Below are 19,287 nucleotides of genomic sequence, written 5' to 3'. Positions count from 1 at the left end.
AAGAGGTATATGGTATGAAGATGATTCTTCGTTCTTCATGGGGTTCTTCAATTTCACCAAATCGAAGATGTCTCACAGAAAGGAAAGATAGAGGGAAATCATACAACAAGTTCGATTTGATTTTTCAATGAAGATGAAAAGAATAGAAAGACGGATTTATCTTCAATCAAGAAGACAAAGTTCTTTCTAGTTTCAATATTATTTGTATTATTAGTTTAACAATTTCTTTATTGTCGACCTTTATGGTCATTTCATTCTCAATCTTCTGGATCTTTTTTGTCGACCTTTAAGGTCTTTTTCTTTGTGTCTGTGTCATTTCAATTTTTGTCCCTTTATGAGGCACTTTTCATTTGAAAGTTCTATGAACTTATCTTCTTTAACTCTCATGAAATTGTGGAGAGAAATAAAGATTCTATTATGTAACTTCGTGATTATTATCACTTATGAATGAAAGTATAAAAATGAAATAGAGCTAAAAATACATATTTAAAAATACATATTCAAAAGCAACTTCACCCTAGACGTAATGGTCGGATTTAAAGGACGGTTGAATTTTCAACCGTTTGATCTAGGGTAACGAAAAGATCACCCTTCACACACAAGTTCCACACATATGCGTATAATGTGTGAGCCTGAATAATATTCATTGTAGGCCAGCTTCTTTGACGGGCTTCCGAGATAGCCTTCGTGTTCTGTGGGTTTTTCAAGTGGAGCCCAGGCCCGCCACCCTTACAGAAGGGAAGACCAACCGAATGTTTAGTCCCAACATCATTCACTTAAAAGTGACGAAAAATAAACACCACCTAAGTGCAAACAGACACAAAGCACAAGCAAATTTCTTGAAGTAGTTGATACTTAAACCCAATTTAAGTGCCAAACGAGAAATAACAAGTACTTCAACAGCCAGACATCAGGCTTACCAAACAAACAACAGAGTTAGAAAAGAAGGAAAAACCTTTATGAAGTCAACAAGCTTATCATCAAAAAAAAAAAAAAGTCAACAAGCTAAAACCTTACTCCCACAAGTAAATTGCTTTGAGTTTTTCAACATATATATATTGTTTTCGTTTCTTAACCTGCAAGCCTAGATGGTACGGATGGACGATGAGTTGAAGAGCGTCGATCCAAGGAGATCATCACACATGGTAACTTTATCACGTGTCTGATTAGTTTCAGCTCTTGGACTGCTACCTGTGCTGCTGTTTGATAGTGACCCGAAGGTGGTTTCTTGAAGAACTCCAGTTGGGGATGATCCATTCCCTGGACTGGTATCCCAACCTACAGTCATCAAATTCAAGTCCGGGTTTTTGCCCTCTCCTGTGATGGTATTTCTGTTGTTCAAAACCTCTCCAAGGGGTCCACCCATGGAAGCTCCCCAAGAGATTGGATTCCAGCTTGTCTCCCTGTTAGTTGGTTCATTTAGAAAGTTACCTACCCCTAATCCCATATGAATTGGATCAAATTCACGAGCTAGTCGCAGAGGTGAAAGACCAAGTTTTTCATGTGTAGGTGAGGAAGATTCTGTAGAGAAATCTGAAGCAACAGGTATTGAAATTGAGAGTTTTGTTGAATCTGATTGGATTTCATTTACATCAGGCCAGCTAAATGCTGATTGGTCAGATTGGTTTTTGGGCCAATCATCCATGAAATGGCGATATGGGAGTTGGTCTTGGGGTTCTGGCCCATTAAGGTCAGATGCAGAACCAAAATTGTGGCAATTTATGTAGGAATTACTTTCTGAAGGATTCAGTAGGGAATCAGATGAGACGAGCCCAAATTCGGGTCTTCCAGATTCTTCGAATGGGTTGTGATGTTTGGGAATGGCGACTGGAGCATCTCTGGGCCTCAGGTTTACGTTGCGTGATAACATTGAGAGGCCCTTTGACTCATGAATTTGACTACCCATGTTATCTTTCTTCAGCATGTTCCTGCAGAAGATAATTAACTATCAAACTTCAGTAGAAAATTAAAGTGCAAGAGATTTACAGACTGCATAAATTTGGTTGCCAGTTCGAACATTTAGAATTCTGGTTGTTTAACATAGTATCAGAGTAGACAGTCCAAAGTAGTTAAGGTCCAATAGACTAACGATAAAACATAAGAAGCCCTACTTTTGCACTGAGGTTAACATTACCGATTAGCGGTCAACCTTCCGTATCTGTGTAAATATAAAATCACCAATGTTTTCTAAAAGTTTGAGGGTTTAGTAATGTGGTTGTTTAACAACTGAGCTATGTTTATGTCTCGAACAATTTAGTGACTACACAGAAATTCCTTAAGTCAACCTAAACTAAATTAACTTTTCTATATACGAACTTGTAGGAATCACAAACTTTATGTGGACAAGATGAAATTATAACTTCTATTTATCTGTAGTAGATTATTAAAATCCAGGCCTCTATTCTCTATGATTGAAAGAGTGGATTCTAACAAACAAATAATCCAAGCCCCCTAAATGAGGAATCTTAATTTATAAGAACAGTCGTACTCACCAAAGTGGAAAAGAAACATGGTGGGGTCAATTCCATATAAAAGAAAAATAAGATCAAAATCTGAACTGTTAAAGATCAAATAAATGATATGAAATATCTAAATGAGTAAAATAAATAAAGTAAAAGCTTAAGAGGGATACAGATTTTTACCTATTATTGATTTGGGGATTCAGAGGAAGAGGAGCAGCACCTGGCTGCAAACTGTTGACCTGGTTCTTTGCAATGTTGAGTCCATTGGACACACCGCCACCGGCCATCATCGATGAGTTATTGGCCATTGGCATCAATTTTGTGGTGGCGGGTCCTGAACCGGCACGGCTAGTCTGGTCTTCCACAGGCTTTCTTGAACGATGGCGACCCCTGTTCATATGGCGCTCACAGTATTTGTGATCTGGAACCACATCTCTTGAGCACCGCCATTTCTTCCCGTCTGTCCGACGACACCTCCCAACCTCAGGATCGGCGTTGCCAGCAAATCCTAGAGGGAAAGAACCCCATCCCACTAAAAGCATAAAAAGGATAAATAGATTAGACAAAAATGAAACACGCTTTTTAGATCAAATCCACTACAACTTAGATACTAAAATCCTTTAATCCATACCTTTTTGAGCTATATAAAACAATGTAAACCAATAAACGGCAAAACTGATGATTTAGCAAAGAGAATTAGTACTCTGGGTTGTGAGAATCATAAACCCACAGTGAGCACTAAAGGAAGACAAGGATTTAGGGACATGCATTAATCCAAAAATAAGAGTCCAAGAAAAAAAATAGAGTTGGACCAAAACTTCAAGTGGAGTTCTTTTATGTCTTGGGTAGAAACTACTATTTATTTAACTTCACCTATTTGAAAGAAGAGAACAACTAAACTTACTAGCATTGAGTCTTGAGGATCCACCATAGCCAGAGAGCCCATTAGGATTCAGGTTCTGTGTGAAGGGAATAAGCAGATTAGAAGGTACTCTTAAATTTGCCTCCATGTATTTATAGATCAATGCTTGATGTTCCAACTCCAGCCATTGATTTGGTGTGAATGGCCCCTTTCCCCCTGAAAGAACTCCATGCATGCTTGAACTCATACCTGTAATGAGAAATACAAATGAAATAAACAAAGAGAGAAAGCGGATCTTCCAAATGAAACCAAGCTACAAATTTTGTTTACAACTCTTGAAGGAAGCTAAAAAACCATGGGAGTTCCACTTTCAAAGAAGAAAAGAACAAAGAAAAGAAAAACAGAAAGAAAGAAAGAAAGTTTGAGAAGTTTAACCAATCAAATAAGTTAAATTTCTTCTGTTCTTATTGTCTCTCTCCTTTTTACCTCTGGTTTATGGCTTATGCCAAAACCCATCTCCAAAAACAAGAGACCAAAAACAAACAAATAACTTTTCTTGACAAGACTCAACAGAAAAAAAAAAAAAAAACATGATTTGCTACAAGTTGTTCATGATACCTTTTTAACCTTCCAAGTTCTAATAGTACCAGGACTTCAACCTAATAACTAGTCATTCAACCCTCAAAACACTATAATCAATCAAACCCATTTCAAAAAATGAAGATCTATACCAAAGATACTAGAGATTTAATTACTCAAATTAAAAACTACCCAAAAAAAAACTCAAACTTTTTCCATCATTTTCATTCATGCAAATAATAGCTTTGACAGAACTCCACAAAGGAACAGTGTTTACTTTATATACCTGTAGTTCTAGGATATGAGAAAGAGAAAGTTGAGTTTTTTAAGCTCCTTTCTAGTAAACCACCATCACCAACAAGTGAAAATGGATCAGATTTGGGTGAAGAGAAGCTAAGCATCTGTTGCTTTGGCTGATTATCAGGAAACATTGACTTAGATCTCTGTAATGAAGAGTTCCCTTGTTCAAAATGCATTGTATTTGGAGTTAGTAAATCATCAGCTCTAGCAAGTTTAACCCCTCTCCAATTAGCTTCATCTTGGTCAGATCTCTGTTGCTTATTAGAACCAGATCCATCATCTTTTCCTCTGATTTGAACATCAGGAAGCAAGCTAAGAAACCCATTTTCAGAATCCATCACCCCATCAAAACCCACAACTCCAAAATCCATTTCTCAAATACAACCGACCTATAAAACTTCAAAAGTGGGAGATTGAATCATGGGTCCTTCTTGAAATGGAGATTGGTTACTGAATATATGAGTTTGATAGAACATTTTTGAAGCCCTCTCTAGTGCGTTTCAAGATGAATGTGAAACCAAAACCACTGTTATGTTCCCCTGTGGGCTGTGAGGAGAGATATTAGTTTGTAGGAAGAAAATTTATTGAGAGAGAAAGAGAGAGTTGGTAAGGAGTACTAAATACAAATACTAACAAAGAATTTGTTTTACACTAAAATTTTTGAAGTTCTATTTTATCTCCCTTAAGTTAATGTGTCCTATCCCTCAACAAAAAAAAAAAAAAAAAAAGTTAATGTGTCCTACATTTAGTGTGTTTTGAGACGAAGGGATCAAACATTTGAATCCCAAAAATGGCCTTTGGACTTTGAAGTGAGGTTTAAATTATAATAGTATTTAAGGAAATCTTGTAGTGAAGCACATAAATTTCTTAAGACAAATAAAGCTAATTTGTTTTTATTTTTGTTTTTCAAAAATGATGCTATGCCCGGCGGTTTTCCCGGCCAAATCCCGGTCAGCCGAGTTGGCAGTCCAACCGGGCATAGCATCCTGAGTTGGCAAAGGGAAAGTGAGTAGTTTTACAAATTTTACAATATGGTCCCTCTAATTTTAAGACTTTTGAGTTGAGTCCATTTTCAACTCAAAACCTAAAACACGGGATTTCACTCTTCACTTTCCCTCTTCCAACTAAAAGCTAGGGCAAAACTTGATGATATTCTCTACAATCCATTTCAGCTAGGTTTTGCTTCAAAATCACTCGATAAACCGCTTCTTCACTCGATTCCAACTCCAGGCATCATCAGGTAAGTTCATCCACTCAAAATCGAGCAACATAACTAGTAAAACCTAGTAAAATTCTAGGGTTTTTATTAGGTATTAGTTCTCGGGTTTTAGGTCTTCTTTTAGTTTCATTTGCTTGATTCTAAAAGGGTTATGCTCGAATCTTGACAGAACTAGGGTTTTGGCGATTCCATCATAAGGGAATAAGAAGAACGAACTCGTCATCTCTGGTAAGCTTTCTCGCGGGTTTTCTCTGGTAAGCCTACGTAAACACACTCATTTTGATTTGTTATTACTAATTTAGGGTTTTCATTTTGCATTTCTGTACATAGTTGTCTCATGTTCATCTAATCAGATAGTGAAACAAAACTAGGGTTTTATTGGGTAGTAGTTTCAGGTTTTAGGACCAGTTCGTTCTTCTTTTTCTTAGTTTTAGGTTTCAATTGTCTGAATCAAATGGATCTAAAATCATCCCAAATCAGCCAACCGGGCATAGCATCTGACGTGTAATGGTCGTTTTGGTGATTCCAAATGAGTTTCTGGTTTGGTCCCACGAGTTTGGGTCCATTCAAGATAAGGCCTTTTAGTCAAAACCCTCCACTTTACTCAATCAGAAGGCATTCGACCAAAACTAGGGCAAAAATTTCGACGAGAACGAAGATTTCGGAGCAAAATCTAGGGTTCTTCGTTCTTCCCTCTTTCATCAGACTAGGTAAGATTCCAATCTCTTCTTCTTTCTATTTCTATCTTTCTTACCTCTTTCTCTTTGCTAACTCTCTCTACAAATTTCGATTTCTCTCTCTCTCTCTCTCTCTCTCTACAAACCGAGGCTATTTGTTGGATATATTTGAAGCTCGGTTGTGGGCTTGTGGCATCAAACAAAGTAATAACAGCAGGTTGGTGTGAAGGTGTGAAGGTACTCTGTTGTACCCTTTTCAGCTCTAATTTTTGTGAATTTTGTATGATTTTGCCCTAAATTGATTTCTATATGTCTGAGTTGATGAATTTGGGAGAAATTGCCCTAATTATATGTTATAAATGTTCTTGAAATTTGTAACCTTTGCATGATTTTGCCCTAAATTGATTTCTCTATGTCTGATTTGATGAATTTGGGAGAAATTGCCTTAATTATATGTTATAACTGTTCTGAAAATTGATTTAATGTTTTGATGTTCTGATTAAGATCATTATTGAACTAGGCAACTAGCAATTACAATTAACTGTGGTGATGTTTTTTCATAGTCTCTTATTCAAATACTCAAATTTGGGTTATACTCATTTGTCATTTTTTTTTGATTTTCTGTTTTAGATGATAACGGTAAAACAGAAGAAATGCTGAGGAAATTGGACATGAACGTGACTTATGAATCGTGCATTGGAATGACTAGATTCGCTTGGCGGTCGATTGGAGCGAGCTAACAGATAGGGCATGAACCCGCCTAAGGAGATCTAAAGTACTTTGAGAGAAGTGAAGGTTGGAAAGCAGTGCTAGTGGGATTGTCGTGTTTAGAGTTATCGACGACCTCTTTAAGTATGATTTATCAAAAGTGCAAAGTTCAACTAAAAAGAACCTCGGCAAGATTTAGTTTCTCACTGTCCCTAATGTTCGTGTACTTAAAATATTTGATTAGTTCTCCTACTTTGAACAATGATTTGTTCTTCTCCATTAATTTCATTCTCCATTAATTTCATTATGGATGTAGTTAATGTTGTATGATTGATCTCTTACTGTAATCCATCGGTCATTTTTATGGTATCTAATGATAATTCTCCTTTTACAAGTAATTGTTTTGATTTTTTCTGGTGTTTTGTGTTTATAGTTAAGTCACATTCTTCTTTAATCTCTTCATGTGACATCCATGGAGTAAAATGAAGATTCAGATCTACTTAATTGAGATCTTTATTTTTTTCAATGGGAGCCCTTCATGTGTATTTGCAGATTGTAACAGATTGAAGCATTTTGGTGCTGCCCCATTGCAGTATTTTGGCTGCAAACAAGTGTTTCGGTGCCCTCCCAAATATGTATAGCTCTTCAAAACCTAGAGCTGCCATAGAATTTCTAGAGAAGTATTGTAAACTAAATAGTGCAGATCATAACATTAAGGAATTTCTCACCTTCACTTCCGAAGAAAATTTCATTGAACAATCAAAAGTTATTTATAAGACTTTACATTACATATCCATTTGCAAGAACAGAACTCACCAAAATACTATTGCTTTTGGTACAAATTGCGGAAACTACTACCGTTAAACATGACTAAAGGTGCTCGTCTTATGTTTCGAGGTAGAAAATGACAGAATTTTCACTTCAGGATTCTTTACATCTTCGAACAAGCCTCATAAATTCAGGTTTAGGATCTTCACTTCATTATCTCAGCCGAAAGCTATGGTTGTAGGAGATAACTTGCTAACTTGAAATCTTGAAATGTAATCCGTTTGGTGCTTCAACTCATGAAAATATCACTGAGTGTATCTCTCCTCCAACATCTTCCCATCTAAAACACGAAATAAATTTGAAAAGATAATGTAAGACAAAAGGATTATACATAACTGATAACCAAATAACCGATAAACATAAATGAAAATTTTAGTACAGTTACAGTAACAAATTAGATTAATTATTCGTACAACAGTAACAAAAAGACCAGGACAATCGAACTCACAAATGAAAGACATACCACATAACCTAAGCAGCAACAAAACCTCACAAAATATAACAACTTAATCAGAAAACAAAAAACCCATTACATCTTAATTGCAACCAAGTAATTCAAAACTATCTTTATGTAATGAAGATCAAACAAATTAGAACTGAAAACACTTAGTACCTTCAAACCAACAAGTACAACTGCTGTGAGGAGGTGATTTGGTGCCAAAACCTACATTCGGCTTGTCCCAAATTTGAGCTTCGGTTTGTAGAGAGAGAGAGATAGAAACAGAAAAAATTATCTTGTACTCGGGAATGAAATATTGTAACTTGGGTAACAAGTGGTTCCTAATACAGTAAATGAAACTCCAAATACGAGTATAATAGTCAGAAAGATCCATCACGAGTATCAATTACCTGACTTTTGAACTTTAAGATAGCTATGGTATGGATATGCCAAAGTTGAGCAACAATTTAAGATAGCAAATGAAAATCACCAACTATAATCAATTTAAGATGATTTTAACCTTATCCGATGAAGTAATGATGGCTGGAATCGAGTGAAGAAGGGGATGGGATGTTGAACCTTACCACCTGATGAAGCTTTGGATGATGCAAATCCAGTTGAAACCAAGTTAAAATCGATTTAAACTCAAGAAAAAAGAAAAAGTAGGAGTTATTAGATCCAAATTATATCATGATGAATTTTCAGTATATACAAACCATCTCCGAAGCAAAACTCAACATGAACCACTAAACTTAACAGTGTGGAGACGGTTACCGACAACAGGAAGTTACTCATGGTAGTGTTTTTTAGCTAAGTCAGACCGAAATCTGATGTGAGGTTTTTATTGACTCGAGTCAGATAATCAGATTTCATAATGTTTGCTTTTATCTGACTCGTCTAAATGGCTGATTTGGGATGATTTTAGATCCATTTGATTCAGACAATTGAAACCTAAAACTAAGAAAAAGAAGAACGAACTGGTCCTAAAACCTGAAACTACTACCCAATAAAACCCTAGTTTTGTTTCACTATCTGATTAGATGAACATGAGACAACTATGTACAGAAATGCAAAATGAAAACCCTAAATTAGTAATAACAAATCAAAATGAGTGTGTTTACGTAGGCTTACCAGAGAAAACCCGCGAGAAAGCTTACCAGAGATGACGAGTTCGTTCTTCTTATTCCCTTATGATGGAATCGCCAAAACCCTAGTTCTGTCAAGATTCGAGCATAACCCTTTTAGAATCAAGCAAATGAAACTAAAAGAAGACCTAAAACCCGAGAACTAATACCTAATAAAAACCCTAGAATTTTACTAGGTTTTACTAGTTATGTTGCTCGATTTTGAGTGGATGAACTTACCTGATGATGCCTGGAGTTGGAATCGAGTGAAGAAGCGGTTTATCGAGTGATTTTGAAGCAAAACCTAGCTGAAATGGATTGTAGAGAATATCATCAAGTTTTGCCCTAGCTTTTAGTTGGAAGAGGGAAAGTGAAGAGTGAAATCCCGTGTTTTAGGTTTTGAGTTGAAAATGGACTCAACTCAAAAGTCTTAAAATTAGAGGGACCATATTGTAAAATTTGTAAAACTACTCACTTTCCCTCTGCCAACTCAGGATGCTATGCCCGGTTGGACTGCCAACTCGGCTGACCGGGATTTGGCCGGGAAAACCGCCGGGCATAGCATCATTTTTGTTTGTTTTTTTGGCTTAATTTGTGTTGATAATTTTGTGAATTAATTTACCAAAAAAAAAATCATAATTATTATTTGTCTTACATATTTGTGTTACTTCTACCATTAGTTATTAGTCAGTTTTTGACTTGTCAATAGGTCAATGGATTGACCTAGGAGACACTGGTTACATCTCACACATACACGAGCAAGTTCTCAGTAGAGGTATGAGGTAGCAAAAGGATGGATCCGAGAAAGCTCTGTCACCTGAACCTAACTCTAACTGGAGACTGTTGAGTGGTTGGCACAACTCTCTTGGGCACTTGGAAATCTGAGGTGGATCGGGGTTAGACTGTCCCTAAGCACGAATCTAACCAGAGAGGCAGAATAAGGAGGTCTGCAGAAGTGACCTCGACATCTTGAGCTTTGTTATGCCTGGAAGACATACAGATATCTTTACTAATAAAGATACGGTCATGTGACGTGATCTCCTCCACTAATGGCGACATTGTGTGGCTAGCTATCATCAAGTCGGTGTCTTATCACCATAAGTTTTCATTTAGCCATCTACTACTGACATCAAAACCTACATATATCTTATATATATCAGGTTTTCCTATAAAATGATCGACTAAAATCTAGCCTTTTTACTTATTTCATTGTCTTAAACAGTGGTTTGACTTAATCGACAGTGTTTATCAAGAACCCCCTTCCAACCCTTCCCCCACTCTCATCGAGTCGTCGTTAATGCTACAACAAGAAGATGGGAAAGATTCTATGGAGTATTTGATTGTTGATAACCAGGATATATACCACTTTTCGACTTCATCATCCCCAACTAACAAACAACTATATTGTAAAACCAACTGTGAGTATCCCTTTATATAGTTGTGACAATCAAATATCTATATTACACGTGCGATGGGAATGATGAGGTGTTTGTCCCAGCTATCAACTCAATCCGTTAAGAGAAATGGTGTATGATTTTTCTTATATGGGCTCCTAGAGTCATTATTTCAATATGCATGATGAATAAATACATGAATTGAATAAGTCCGATAACTACCATCAATATTAAAGATATTTTGGACACTAAAAATCATATAAAGACCCTTAAGTCTACCCTACAGACATGAAAGTTCATTACTATATTTACTTTATGTATACCCTATTAAACACAATTTAATATATGATAAATCCCACCTCCACCATGGATCGAATATGGGACTTAGAATTTTCAGGGTTGATACACAACCAACTAGCTAATCTGTTGTTGGCAAGGTAGCCTATAATTAAGAAAAAACCTTTATGTGTGCTAATAAGATGTTTAATTGTTTATTTTATTTTATTTTATTTTATTGAGTACAATCCATTTAACTAAAATAAAAAAAGGTACAATAGTTAACAGTCTCCGGGCACCCCCGTTAAATGAGAAACAAAAAAGGATTAAAGTAATGGTGTCCCTCCTGCAATTCCTTAGGTGGAGTTCAATTCCTGAGCCGCTAACACGTTTGCCGTCTTGTTTGCCATTCGTCTACAATGGGAAAATGAAACCCTAAATCTAGCCGCATATCCCGTAAGATCATCAAGATGGGGAAGGAGTTGCCACGGAACCGTCGGATTTAGGTCGTTTAGGTATTCAACTAGTATTCTCGAGAATGGAAGATATAGTTTTACTAATATCAAATAAGTAGACTCGTATCACACGACATTATTTAGAAATTTATCATTTGTTTCGCGTTTAACAATATTTCGACACAAGTAATCATCTTTATGCTCACTTTGCAACAGACTCAAATATAACTCTAGCATAACGTATTTGATAGAATTATTTGTGTGTTAGGAGCTTTGGAATATATTTAGTACAAAAATAAGGGAAATGTTAAATGCACTCACCACTTTTATTACATGCACTCACATCTCCTTTCATTGGAACAAAAACTATCCGGCTAATTTGGGGAAATAAAAAAAGTAACCGAGGTGCAAATTTTTAAATGGAAGATGTGAAATTTAGAAGATTTTTCGGAGAAAAAATTTTTAAGGGAAACAAAATATTTCTTCTTCTTCTTTCTTCGTGGACTCCGGCCGCCACCACCACTAATATTTCTTTCTTCCTCCTCTCTCTTAATCTCTCTCACTGTCTATATCTTTCTCTTAAAGTCTCTCTCTCACTGTCTATATCTTTCTCTTAAAGTCTCTCTCTCATAATCCCGCTCTCTCTCACGATTTTCTCTCATGGTATCTCTCTCTAACAATCTCTATCTCTCACGCTATCTCTCTCTCACACACAGAACTTTGGAATCTAATAATTCTAGTTACAGAAAACCCTAGATCTTCATCTATTTCCTGCAGCTCGATTTACAGAATCCTAGAATCTATTTTTCGAGTTACAGAAAACCCTAGATCTGTTCAAAAACATCCTGCACAATCTCCTTAGTCCTTTGAAAAAGAAACCCTAGAATCCATTGTACACCCAATATTCAAGCTTTACTCTTTTGACGATACAAATTCACAATTGAACTGAAGGGCAATAGGTTCTTGAATTAGGTCAACTTAGAAAGAGAGAGAGAGAGAGAGAGAAAAATTGATTGGTTAATTGTAAGTGGTATTATCCTAATAGCCCCCAACTTTGTGACTGGTTTCCTGCTTAGCCCCTACTTTATCAAAAATACCCAGATAGCCCCCTTTTCCTGATTCCGTTATAACATCGTTAACTAGTCATCACCTCTCTCTGCACCTCATCATCTTCACTGGCGAAGGTTGTTGGCTGACCAATTTTCCAGCGACGACCTTCAAACATTTAAAAAAAAATTTAAACTTTCCTCTCCCTCTAGATCTGGGGAGAGTTTTTAAAAGAGAGATAGGAGAGCAAAAAAAAATTAGTGTTTGAAGGTCGTCGGCCGACGACCTTCGCCAATGAAGATGATGAGGTGGCAGAGAAAGGCGATGAGTTGGATGAGAGAGAGGTGATGACTAATTAACGGTGTTATAACGGAATCCGAAAAAGGGGGTCATCTAAGTATTTTTTATAAAGTATGGGGCTAGACAGGAAACCTGTCATAAAGTTGGGGGTTATTAGGAAAATACCCTAATTGTAACTGAGAGATTTCGAGCCGCATTCCGGCGATTTCGCGATCTAAGAGAACGATGAATAGAGAGAGAGAGAAATGATGATGGTGGTGGTCGGGATAGTGGTGGTCGGGTGGTGATGGTCGAAGTTGTTAATTGGATAAGGAGAGATGAAAAAGAAAGATTTGAAAAAAAATTCAAGGTCGCCGACAATGACAGTTTTTCGGCGACCCTTGCCGGTATGGAGAAGAAATGGTCTACAAACTTCTATTCCCCATAATAATTAAAAAATATGTTAGTCAACTAAAATTGATCAGTTTTTTGAAAAGTCTTTGCACTCCGAATATTTTTTTTATTTCCTCAAAATGAGCTGCTAAAATATCTTTAATGTAAGTGTACATAACAAAAATGGTGAGTGCATTTAAATTTTTCCCAGAAATAAACCATTAGAGATATTTATCCTAAAAACAATAGAAAAGAAATAAAATAACAAAAGGGTACATAATGAAGTTGAGAAGGGGTTTTTATGTCACTTGGATAAGTTTTTTTTTCCTTTGTCGCTATTATGGTTGTTTGTTATACTACTTATCTTAATCCAGTGGCGGTTCCTTGTCATCTTGAACATGAGGAAAACGAGAGGTGTGCTGCATGAAACAAAGTTAGATTGCCACGTGACAAATACAAAACCTAGACCCCAGACCAAACTCTTCTTACGTCCCGCCCCTTGAGACAAACTCGTTCGCTTTTTGTCGAGGGTTAGTTTGGTTTTAGTCCTTAATTTGTGACTAAACACTGTTTTGGTCTCTATAGATGTATAGGTCAAAAACGAAATTCAATTTTTTCCGAAATTACCTTTGCATGTCAAAATAGAATTAATTCTCAATATTTTTAATATTTTGATTCCATTTTGGCCTTAACGGTAGTTTCATAAAAAATTGAAATTTTTGATTTTTCAAGACCAAATCAAACTATTAGACACATGTGGAAGCTAAAACGGTGAATTGGTTCCAAATTGGAGGCCACACCGGAATTAAATTAATCAACCCTTTTGAGAATTGTATATTTTGGAAAAAAAGGTCAAGTTGAAGGTTTTTGATTTCAGACGGTCATTTTTTTTCTACGTCAGTTTATGACTAAGGCTAGAAATATTTTGCAATTAGAGCACTTCAATAAGAGTCAAACTATAATATGTTAAACTTACGATAACAAATAAAATCATCCAAAAGAAATTTTTACTAAAGCTTCTTATAAGTCTACCTTATTTTCGGTTTGATAGTAATAAAATAAAATTTCAAATATTTTAAGTCTATTTTTCTATATTGAACTCCAAAAGTCATAACATATTGATGGAAATGTCACATCATGCATATACTATGCAATACATCATGAATTTGGATGAGCACTATAACCACTAGATTAAGACATCTTGAGTCTTAAAGGTCATATAAAGACCCTTAGGGTCATTCTAGGGGGTCTAAAAGTCCATCTATTCTTAGATTACTTTATTTATTACCTAAATTACATGAGATAACAATCTTTCTGATAAATTGCTTTCACCGAGACTCGATCCCAAGACTTCATGGGCTCGCTTAAGAGAGATGTCCAACCGCTACACCAAAGGAAGGTGAACAAATTTTAAGTCTTGATATGCTTATAATGGTAGTCAACCAAATTTTTTTTCTTTTGAGACTATTGTATAATGAAATCACAAATGTATCAAATTGTTATAGTTTTGCCCATGCATGTGAATAGGTGACCATCTTTTTTTGTGTTATGTACAAAGAATAGGTTACAATTGATTCATATCTCTTTCATAGACCAATTTTGAGATGTTGGTATTGGAAAAAATTGTGTTATATAGAACTAAATTAATTTAAATTTTAAATTGAACTGAATTAAATATAATAAAACTTGACATACACGTATGGAGCTTAGATGAGATGTTGTGTATAATTAAGAATTAGGGTTGGGTTAGTAGAACAAAGATCCACATAGAATCGGCACGTGCCCTCATAGGCCACAACGTAGCTTCACCCTTGACGTTGATAATGTTCGCTGCCAGATAGATATTGTCAGCGACCTTTAATTTTTGGTCAAATTTTTTTCTATTCTCTTTAAATCACCACCTCCTCCAACATCTCTTCTTTCACCCCCTCCCCCTCTCCCATTCCCTTTTTCTCTCTTTTATCCTTTTTTTTCTCTTTCGTCTATCATCTCTTTATGTCATCCTCCTTCGTTCTCTCTTTATCTGTTTTGGCAAAGTGGACCTTCCTCCATAAGAACATATAGAGAGGATGAGTGGGAGAGAAAGGGAGAAGGAGAAATGATAAATTAAAGGAGTAGCGGCGGTGGACAGAAAAGAAGAAGAAAAAAAGTCCGATAAAGACGAGGTGCGAAAATGGTGGTGGCCAGAGATGGAAGGAGGTGATAAAAAAGAAGAAGTTTTGTTGCTCCGAAAAATTTGACAACAACCACAATTTTCGTTTAAACGTTTGTACCCGACAAAAGTTTGTTGTTCCTCTCAAGCGTAAGCTGAAGAATGAGGTCCAAACTAGAGTGTAGGATCTACTCAACTAAAAATGGTTATTGCAAAGAAATAATGTTGCAAAGAAAGAAGGGTTTTTCGGGCTTACCCCCTCAAAACTAATTAATAATTGAGTTTAGCCCATTCAGTAATATGTAATTGAGCTTACCCCTTGAATTTAGAATTTTTTTCAAAACTAACAAAGGCATGTTTGACATGTGATAATAAAATCATAAATTAAATAATATACAAACAAAATCAATCTTTACTAATTATACTCCCGACAAAATCAAACAATAAAGTAAGGTGGAATATCAACTACGAATCTTATTGAAGTATAATTGCTCTCGGCAGTCACAATTATTTTACGTACGCCAACCACAATCTTTGTGTTTTTGTCAAAAATAGTAAATCTAAGGGGGTAAGCTCAATTACCCATTATTGAGGGGGGTAAACTCAATTACCAATTAGCGACAAGGGGGTAAACTCAAAAACCCCAAGAAAGAATGCATCAAAACCCCAACATCTAGGTCCTAATAGGAAAAAAAACACCCATTAAAAAATAATGCGAAAAAATTCATTTTCTGAACATTTTTCAAAATGTTGTCAACATACATAATTATGTTGTTAACAAGACAACCATATATTTTCCGTAATTCTATTAGGAAAAAAAACACCCATTAAAAAATAATGCGAAAAAATTCATTTTCTGAACATTTTTCAAAATGTTGTCAACATACATAATTATGTTGTTAACAAGACAACCATATATTTTCCGTAATTCTATTATTATAAATTGTTCACAATATATATAATTGTATTGTTCTAAAATGTTGACAACATATAGAGTTGCCCTGATTTGTTATAAAATATTGACAACATATATAATTATGTTGTTAACAACATATATAATGACCCAAAATATTATTTGTCTGTTAATGGGTTTGTCAAATATAAAGGATAATATGCATAACATTTTAATTTTTGCAAAAGACAAATCAAAAAATGCTTTAGTCTAAATGATTCTGTCGAAAGCAAAACAATAAATGCGGAAACTATTTCTTTCTTCACAAGACATACCGATAAATGATTGGGTCCATGGGTATATAGACCAAAATAATGTTCAAAAAAGGTTTGTGATTCAAACTTCCTAAAATATGGATATTTAGTCCTTTTACATATGGACATAAAACCCCTCACTTTCTAAACACAGAACCGTCAATGTTCCACGCTCAAATTTCGCGCGTTTTAGAAAGATAGATTTAGACGTGATTTGGGGGATTTATTAGCAAAAATTGGAATGAAACAAATCATAATTTTTCTCTCCTCTAAACAGATTCGGAAATCAAATTTTCTCTTTCCTATTATCTGAATCAATCAGAAACTAAAATCCTAACCAAAACAAAACGCTATCACCACGGATATTTCTAAATCAATTTTCTCTCTCTTCTTTACAGATTTGGATACCAAATCAATTTTCTCTATCTTACTATGTAAATTTTTTTTCGATTCAAATCAATTCCTCTCACTTAACTTTCAGATTTGGAAAGAGTATATTTTATGGGATCAATTTAGCGTGATTTAGGGGGTTAATATACAAAACATATATATCACTTTCTCTCACTTAACTTTCAGATTTGGAAATAGTATATTTTTCTGGGAACATTAAAGCGGCATTTGTTTTCGTTTTTACTCATACATAAATACACATCGAATACAAATTATGAAACAAATACGTAAATTATGTGTTATTTATGATGAGGAAACCATCATTTGTAATGTATACAACGTAATTTATCAAATGTATGTGGGTCTTGTTCAATAACTTACACATAATTTCTTTTATATTACACATATTTTACATTCTGTTACTAAAAAAAACGTACAAAATCTTCTCTGCTTCAAAAATGGTGCTCATCCATGTACTCTCCATTTGTAGTCTTGAGCAGGACAAACAAAAGTTACACTATATTGTCGAAGAGCATATCCGAATGCTTTTGCACCACCAGGAAACAACTGACCAACTTCAGTAAACATTTTATCCTAGCCATCAGGTTTTAGTTTCGTTGACTTACTTTGATTTGCTTTGATGATTCTGTTTGAAATTCCATCTGTTATATCAAATCTACACAATTAAATACACATACAGTAAAAAAATCATATATTGTATTATAAACTACATGTATAGTTCCATAAATTACGTATAATGTTGGTCAAATTTTGACAATATTTGAAGGTTTTGAGTAGTTTGGTAAGCTTAACAAGGCTACTGTTTTGTGTGAAAATTACGCGTAATGGTAAATAAATAATACATAATTTATGTGCACTTATACGATGTTTTAGAATTTATTATAAATTATATATAATGTATAACAAATTACGCGTATTTTACATAGTCTTGTAAAAATATGGTTCGGAAGATGTTTGCGTAATGTACTAGAAAGTATGAAAATTTACTGTAAATTACCTATATTGTATATTCTGTTATGATAAAGGTATGAAATAACATCTAGTTCATAAAATTGTACGAAATCAAGGATCAAAGGTGAAGAAATATCAGAAAATCAAGAAGCTTAAACCTAAATCTAATGAAAATGATATAATAATTGGATGAAAACAAAACATAATCGGTTTGAAGGAATCAGTAAAGAAGGATTAAACATCAAGATCATAAACGGTTATGAATATCTTAGAGAGAGAAAATAAACAACAAATCGAGTATGTTAATGAAAACAGTAATCAAAGTTAAACAGATTCAAACAAGATTTCTATCAAAATCTGATGTTTTTAGAGAGAGAGAATATGATTCTTTAACCTGAGAAGCAATATTAGATCTTGTCAATAGTTTGAACAAAGAGTTTCACAGTTTAAAACCTGATAAACAATGGAGGTTTTTAGACTGCTGCTGTAATGAAGATATTGGAGCTTTCGTTTTTAGAGAGAGAGAAAGTTTCCAGATTTCAGTTACGGAAGATATTGAAGATAGAGGTTACTTTGAATTTAAACGTGATTGGAGAGAGAATGTGGAGATAAAAATGAAAAAAATATATTTTGGATTTTAGAATGTAAACCAGAATTTTATATATAAGAAGGTTAGTATAGGTATTATAAATTAATATGTAATCTAAGGATTTGTGTTTTCTCTCGAGATGAGACCAAATGGACTAGATATCCATTTATATTTTTTTTTATTTTAAAACCCTTTACAGGATTAGAGGGGATTATATCTGCTATTAGGACCCGTTTTTTGGGCTATAAGCCCACAAATTCTAAATGATTTAGCCAAAATGTTAGTGGCAGTTTGTGTTTGTGAAATGCAAAAGACAAAATGCGAAACATTTTTGCAAAATAATTTTTGAGCAAAAACGAATTTGTGTAGAAATTTACAAAATTGTTGAGAGCAAACATAAATTTGTTTAGAAAATTTCAAAAATGTTTTTCACGTTGATTTGGTCAGAAATTTCATTTTTGGGGTAAAATTGTACTTTACAAAATATTTTTTTTTTACAATATTATTCAGGTTTGGACCTAATTTCCTATTATCCCCCAAATTTTTGATTTTATAACTATCCTCCCTATTGTAAATCAGGTCCAAAACACAATACCAAGTTACCAACGCCGTCTTTAGTCTCATTAATGTGCTTCTCTCTCAAATCTCTTATATAATCTCCCCTGTCTATACCGACTCACATATTATCTACAATATTTAGCTTTAGAAGGTTTCTACTAACATGAGATTTATCTGATTTGAGATCTCCTTTTCTTTTTCTTTCCAATTGGAGCTCTACTTATTCACTGATGGAGTGTTCGGATGAAAAATTATGAATATTTTTTTCTTTGGTTTGTTTCTTAGGTAGCTAATAAGAATACTATAACTTATAATTATTTGACTTTTTAAAATATTTTAAAAAAAAAAGTTGCAGAAGCCGTTTTTTAAATAATTCGA

The 19,287-nt window shown here is 34.6% G+C and overlaps 1 protein-coding gene and 2 long non-coding RNA genes across 4 annotated transcripts; 1 reads left to right on the top strand and 2 right to left on the bottom strand.

Annotated features, from left to right (window-relative positions):
* Window positions 1-835: 835 nt before the first annotated feature.
* On the bottom strand, window positions 836-5,009 carry LOC147532810 (growth-regulating factor 6-like). Its single transcript, XM_086648116.1, has 5 exons — window positions 4,947-5,009; window positions 4,190-4,906; window positions 3,367-3,573; window positions 2,643-2,994; window positions 836-1,928 (listed from the first exon to the last, which is right to left on the bottom strand). The coding sequence occupies exons 2-5, from the start codon at window positions 4,572-4,574 to the stop codon at window positions 1,085-1,087; spliced, it is 1,788 nt and encodes a 595-aa protein (XP_086504242.1). The 5' UTR covers window positions 4,575-4,906; window positions 4,947-5,009; the 3' UTR covers window positions 836-1,084.
* A 1,208-nt stretch (window positions 5,010-6,217) lies between these two features.
* LOC147532809 (uncharacterized) lies at window positions 6,218-7,201 on the top strand. Its single transcript, XR_015227823.1, has 2 exons — window positions 6,218-6,336; window positions 6,730-7,201. It is a non-coding gene; the product is annotated as an uncharacterized LOC147532809 (long non-coding RNA).
* Window positions 7,202-7,519: 318 nt separating this feature from the next.
* LOC147532808 (uncharacterized) lies at window positions 7,520-9,559 on the bottom strand. 2 transcript variants are annotated; one of them, XR_015227748.1, is made up of 3 exons: window positions 9,439-9,553; window positions 8,249-9,290; window positions 7,520-7,915 (listed from the first exon to the last, which is right to left on the bottom strand). It is a non-coding gene; the product is annotated as an uncharacterized LOC147532808 (long non-coding RNA). The 2 variants fall into 2 exon arrangements; XR_015227747.1 differs by having other exon boundaries at window positions 7,520-9,290; window positions 9,439-9,559.
* Window positions 9,560-19,287: the final 9,728 nt, after the last annotated feature.

Source organism: Eschscholzia californica, unplaced genomic scaffold, assembly GCF_041429995.1.
Source record: "Eschscholzia californica isolate CP2 unplaced genomic scaffold, dmEscCali1.0.p SCAF_6, whole genome shotgun sequence".
Taxonomy (NCBI): Eukaryota; Viridiplantae; Streptophyta; class Magnoliopsida; order Ranunculales; family Papaveraceae; genus Eschscholzia; species Eschscholzia californica.
Note: the sequence above shows the minus strand (reverse complement) of the source record. Positions and strands in the feature narration are given on the sequence as shown.

Excerpts from the sequence above, each read along its gene's own strand:
- LOC147532810 (XM_086648116.1), bottom strand. The coding sequence starts at position 4,574 with ATGGATTTTGGAGTTGTGGGTTTTGATGGGGTGATGGATTCTGAAAAT. Across the intron at positions 2,995-3,366 it reads ATCCTCAAGACTCAATGCTA|TGGGATGGGGTTCTTTCCCT; the intron begins GTAAGTTTAGTT and ends TTATGCTTTTAG. Across the intron at positions 1,929-2,642 it reads AATCCCCAAATCAATAATAG|GAACATGCTGAAGAAAGATA; the intron begins GTAAAAATCTGT and ends TATCTTCTGCAG.